This window comes from Portunus trituberculatus, chromosome 36 (genome assembly GCF_017591435.1).
Source record: "Portunus trituberculatus isolate SZX2019 chromosome 36, ASM1759143v1, whole genome shotgun sequence".
Taxonomy (NCBI): domain Eukaryota; kingdom Metazoa; phylum Arthropoda; class Malacostraca; order Decapoda; family Portunidae; genus Portunus; species Portunus trituberculatus.
This window is the reverse complement of record NC_059290.1, coordinates 12637290-12643445: the sequence shown is the minus strand read 5'-3', so window position 1 is coordinate 12643445 and position 6156 is coordinate 12637290. Positions and strand designations below refer to the sequence as shown.

The window sequence follows — 6156 nt, the reverse complement described above, 5'->3', positions numbered from 1 at the left end:
GCGGTGGCAGTGAGGGACGGCGTGGCAGTGAAGGACGGGGCGGTGAGGGCGGCAGGCGTGGCAGTGAGCTGTGGCGACCGGCGGAGGCAGTGACACCAGTGGCGGCTATCACGGCGGTGGCGGCGGCAGTGGGCGGGACGCGGCGGGAGCCCAGGCGGGAGGCGGAGGGGCGGCGCGGGTCTGACCACCGCACACACCAGTGCCGCAGGGGGTCAGAGTGTCGGCGCAGCAGCGAGCTGGCCCGCACCACGCTGGACCTGGACCTGGGCCGCCGCGCCACCGCCAAGCACCCGCTGGAGTGGAACCGCATCAACCGCACGGCCTTCCTCCTCACCGACGACACCTTCGATTCCAACGGCAACCACATGCGGCGCGGCAGCCTGGGCGTCATGGCCGGCGACCCCTACGACGTGGAGAGCCTGAGGAAGCGGCGCACCTCCGTGGAGGACTTCCTGGCCAAGGTGCCCACGTGTGTCGTCAAGAACGGCAAGATTGTCAACCTCAGGGAGGAGGTCGCCGACATGCTCATGGTGAGGCTCCCACCCCAAACTGCCCACCCTGTCCACCATGACACCTTGCCTACCCTAATGGCACCCTACTCATCCCATGGCACCCTGCCCACCCTCATGACACCCTGCCCACCCTCATAACACCCTGCCCACCCTCATGACACTTTGCCCACCCTCATGATACCCTGCCCATCCTCATAACACCCTGCCCACCCTCATGACACCCTGCCCACCCTCATGACACCCTGCCCACCCTCATGACACCCTGCCCACCCTCATAACACCCTGCCCACCCTCATGAAACCCTACCCACCCTCATGACACACTGCCCACCCTCATGACACCCTGCCCACCCTCATAACACCCTGCCCACCCTCATGAAACCCTACCCACCCTCATGACACACTGCCCACCCTCATGACACCCTGCCCATCCTCATAACACCCTGCCCACCCTCATGACACCCTGCCCACCCTCATGACACCCTGCCCACCCTCATAACACCCTGCCCACCCTCATGAAACCCTGCCCACCCTCATGACACACTGTCCACCCTCATGACACCATGCCCATCCTCATGACACCCTGCCCACCCTCATGACACACTGCCCACCCTCATGACACCCTGCCCATCCTCATAACACCCTGCCCACCCTCATGACACCCTGCTCACCCTCATGACACACTGCCCACCCTCATGACACCCTGCCCACCCTCATGACACCCTGCCCATCCTCATAACACCCTGCCCACCCTCATGACACCCTGCTCACCCTCATGACACACTGCCCACCCTCATGACACCCTGCCCACCCTCATGAAACCCTGCCCACCCTCATGACACCCTGCCCACCCTCATGACACCCTGCCCACCCTCATGACACCCTGCCCACCCTCATAACACCCTGCCCACCCTCATGAAACCCTGCCCACCCTCATGACACACTGCCCATCCTCATGTGCCCACCTCATAACACCCTGCCCACCCTCATGAAACCCTGCCCACCCTCATGACACCCTGCTCACCCTCATGACACACTGCCCACCCTCATGACACCCTGCCCATCCTCATAACACCCTGCCCACCCTCATGACACCCTGCCCATCCTCATAACACCCTGCCCACCCTCATGACACCCTGCCCATCCTCATAACACCCTGCCCACCCTCATGACACCCTGCCCATCCTCATAACACCCTGCCCACCCTCATGACACCCTGCTCACCCTCATGACACCCTACCCATCATAACACCCTGCCCACCCTCATGACACCCTGCCCACCCTCATGACACCCTGCTCACCCTCATGACACCTACCCATCATAACACCTGCCCACCCTCATGACACCCTGCCCACCCTCATGACACCCTGCCCACCCTCATGACATCCTGCTCACCCTCATGACACCCTGCCCACCCTCATGACACCCTGCCCACCCTCATGACACCCTGCCCACCCTCATGACACCCTGCCCACCCTCATGACACCCTGCCCACCCTCATGACACCCTGCCCACCCTCATAACACCCTGCCCACCCTCATGACACCCTGCCCACCCTCATGACACACTAATGAAAATGATGATGGTGTGCTATTCACCACGGTCGTCTGCTGGTCACCCACACACACATCCAGTGTGTGTGTGTGTGTGTGTGTGTGTGTGTGTGTGTGTGTGTGTGTGTGTGTGTGTGTGTGTGTGTGTGTGTGTGTGTGTGTGTGTGTGTGTGTATTTACAGTGCCTGGGCTTTACGCTCGTGTGGCCCTGTCTCCATACCTACACATATCTAATTTTTCTTTAAAGCTATGCACATTCTTTGCTGACACCACTTCCTCACTCAAACTTCTCCACGTCTCAACACATCTTTGTGGGAAACTATATTTTTTAATATCTCTCAGACATCTTCCCTTCCTCAGTTTTTTACAATGCGATCTTGTGCTTCTAATGTCATATTCTTCTCTCAGGATCAGTTTCTCATTATCCACTTGATCCATTCCATTGATCAATTTATAAACTTGTATCAGATCCCCTCTCTCCCTTCTCTGTTCCAGGATTGGTAGATCCATAGCCTTTAATCTCTCCTCATATGTCATCCCTTCAAATTCTGGAACCATTCTTGTAACCATTTTTTGTAGTCTCTCCAACTTCCTTATATGTTTCTTTTCATGGTGTGTGTGTGTGTGTGTGTGTGTGTGTGTGTGTGTGTGTGTGTGTGTGTGTGTGTGTGTGTGTGTGTGTGTGTGTGTGTGTGTGTGTGTGTGTGTGTGTGTGTGTGTGTGTGTGTGTGTTTCATTTAGTAGTTGCATATCTGCCTGTGGTGAACCTCCTTTCATTCAGTCTAATTCAATCACCAGGTTCCATCGTGCCACGTGTTGTTTGGTGTCAGTGATTGGCTGGTATTCTCAAACACTTCTGCGCTTCACCTCCACTATTTCAAACGGCTTTATCTAAACTGACACGAGTTTTTAAGGTGCTTTTTACGGTTCTAGAGGCACAGTGACAAGATTTCTACATCAATAACTGGAGAAACTCTTGAAAATCCCGCTATCTAAATTTACACGAGGTTTTTAAGGTGTTTCTACTGTTCAAGGGGCAGAATGACAATTTTTTTGCATTATTAAGTGGAGAAACACTCTTGAAAATCCCGCTAATCATTTCTGTGGCCTTAGAAAATAGTCGTGATGAGAGTAAAGTGTTTCTGAATACGGACCCTTATCTTCTGGTATGTTGTGTTCATGTGGTCACTTGTACCGTGCCAGGGCCCCTCCCGCAAGAACTCCCTCACTCTGGTACACACACCTGTGCTGGACGAGGCAGGTGAGAGTCAGGAGAGCAACGAGGCGGACTCTCAGGATCAACACCACACCACCACCACCATCACCACTACGGACACCCACCAAGAAGCCACCGCCACCACAGCCGCCGCCGCAGCTGCTGTCGTCACCACCACCACGACACCTCATCACCATCACCACCACCACCATCACCATGACCACGGTCCCACGAGAACTACCTTACGAATCAAGGTTGAGAATGGTAAGGTTGAGAGAGAGAGAGAGAGAGAGAGAGAGAGAGAGAGAGAGAGAGAGAGAGAGAGAGAGAGATTTATATGCAAATGGGCACACATTACTGCTAAAAAGGAAGATTATAATAATAGCATGAGAAACTTTGTATTTCTAACTAGTTCTAGAATACAAGTAGAAGTAGAAGTAGTAGTAGTAGTAGTAGTAGTAGTAGTAGTAGTAGTAGTAGTAGTAGTAGTAGTAGTAGTAGTAGTAGTAGTAGTAGTAGTAATAAGAGAACTCAGACACTATCTTTCCTCTCTCCAATCACAGGTAGCGAGACTTACCTCATCAAACTGAAGGCATCTGACACCCTGAACACGCTGCGCTCATACCTCAAGTCCTACCGGGGAGACAATGAGGACTTCCTTATCGTGAAGACCTACCCGTACCAGGTGAGGCCAGGTGAATTAATGAGTGAATGAATGAAGAACAGGTCCCAGGTGAATTAATGAGTGGATAATTGACTACCAGGTGAGGCCAAGTGAATTAATGAGTGGATAAATGAGTACCAGGTGAATTAATGAGTGGATAAATGAGTGGCAGGTGAATTAATGAGTGGATAAATGAGTGCCAGGTGAATTAATGAGTGGATAAATGAGTGCCAGGTGAATTAATGAGTGGATAAATGAGTACCAGGTGAATTAATGAGTGGATAAATGAGTGCCAGGTGAATTAATGAGTGGATAAATGAGAGCCAGGTGAATTAATGAGTGGATAAATGAGAGCCAGGTGAATTAATGAGTGGATAAATGAGTGCCAGGTGAATTAATGAGTGGATAAATGAGTGCCAGGTGAATTAATGAGTGGATAAATGAGTGGCAGGTGAATTAATGAGTGGATAAATGAGTAAATGCATCAACGCCAGACAATTCATTAACATTACCACGAGAAATTTGCTCCAAAACACTGCGTCGATAAATTACCACAACGAAGGAGGCCATGGTAGTTGTACACGCAATATGTATGACGCTGAAACAACAACTCCATCAAAACAACAACACCTGGGTTATTTTTACGCCAATTTGTGTACATTCGCTTCTTTCATCTTGCAAAAAAAAAAAATAAATAAATAAATAAATAAATAAATAAATAAAATAATAATAATAATAATAATAATAATAACTGCATTCAAAAAACAATACGAAGGTTATTTTTTAGCTATATTTTACAGTACATTCATTTATTTTCCTTTTTTTTCATGTTAGGGGACAATCTGACCAAGGGCAACAAAAACAACTAAAAAGACCCGTTTCTCGCTCAAATACCTGCATTAACCACTTCGGTACTGTGACGCGTTTCCATATTCATTCTGTTTACTACTTGGTGCCTTTATACAGCTTCAGAAACTTATGTAAGGGATTCAAATAGTGAAGACTGTGGCTATTTATCTTCCGACCTCCATAGACCCGTCCTAATATCAATAAAACGGTCTAACTAATGGTACACAAATTTCAAGATAAAAAAAAGTCTCCCAGTACTGAAAGGGTTAAAAAAAACAACACAAAGGTTATGCCACAAAAGCACCAATTATGATTCACATTAAGACAAGATGGAAAAAGAAAAAAGTCATTAGATATATATACGTCCTTATATTCAGAAACGCCTTCCCCTCTCACTACAATTTTCCAAGGCCACAGAGAGAACTAGCCGAGTTTTCAAGACAATTTCTCCTTTTAAAAACTAGAATTCTTGCCAATCTATCGTCAGAACCATACAAATACTCTTGGAAACACGAGTATCTTTAACTGGATTCTTTGGCAAGCAGTGATGGTGAGAGAGTAAAGCGTTTCAGAATATGGGCCATAATCACGACTCACGACACATCCAGAATATTGAATTGAAAAACATAAACAATAAGGTTAGCACAAAGACATCCCTAACCCCCAACATTGTCTCTGCAACACCCGTAGTCTCATACTTCTCAAACGCTTCCCCGCCCCCCCCTTCCACGACATTCCATAGGCTGTAATATTATTGAAGGCACATCAGCTTTTAAGCATTTGTCTTATTAATTTAGTTCGTTTATCTTTATTTTTGTTTTCGGTTCCAGTGACAGATTAACAATATTTCCACATTAACGTAATACTACATTCACAAGGCTCTAGTTGAAGTTACACGGGTTTAAGAGGGTGTTGTATGGTTCTAGTGATATATTAATAAGATTTATACATGACTGGCTGGAGAAAAACTGACGAGAATTCCGTTAATCATGTGTGGCCTTTGAAAATATTCATGGCGGTGGTGGGAGTCTGGGAGAGTACGTAGAGCTTTTCAGAATAGGGTCGTAAATATACATAAACACCAACATGGAGGCTATCTACATGAACACACACTCACCACACACCGATGTCCTGGCCAGCGTAACCTAACCTCCTGGGATGAGTAGAGTAAAGCACTAAACATGGTGTAGGTCAGGCAAACACCTCCTCCTTCTCTCTTCGCCGTCTGTCACTGATGAGTGTTCCTGCATCCTGCTGTTCCCCACACGTGGTCGCTCCTCTCAGCCAATCACGTGTTGCGCAGCTACCCGTAACCAATAAGAGACGAGTGGGTATGCTGTGATAGTGCGCGCGTAATTATGA

The 6156-nt window shown here is 48.7% G+C and overlaps 2 protein-coding genes across 3 annotated transcripts in view; one reads left to right on the top strand and one right to left on the bottom strand.

The window, feature by feature from the left end:
- Positions 1 to 6137, bottom strand: part of LOC123513747 — a 46202-nt gene extending 40065 nt beyond the window's left edge. Inside the window, exon 1 of the mRNA XM_045271148.1 lies at positions 5912 to 6137. Within this exon, the coding sequence (XP_045127083.1) occupies positions 5912 to 5977 (66 nt within the window). The 5' untranslated portion in view covers positions 5978 to 6137. The remainder of the gene's footprint in view (positions 1 to 5911) is intronic.
- Positions 1 to 6156, top strand: part of LOC123513744 — a 34899-nt gene that overhangs the window by 27675 nt on the left and 1068 nt on the right. For both annotated transcript variants that reach the window (XM_045271144.1, XM_045271145.1), the window contains exons 9-11: positions 1 to 530; positions 3269 to 3545; positions 3845 to 3966. The exon at positions 1 to 530 is cut by the window's left edge and continues 451 nt beyond it. In XM_045271144.1, coding sequence (XP_045127079.1) covers positions 1 to 530; positions 3269 to 3545; positions 3845 to 3966 — 929 coding nt within the window. The remainder of the gene's footprint in view (positions 531 to 3268; positions 3546 to 3844; positions 3967 to 6156) is intronic.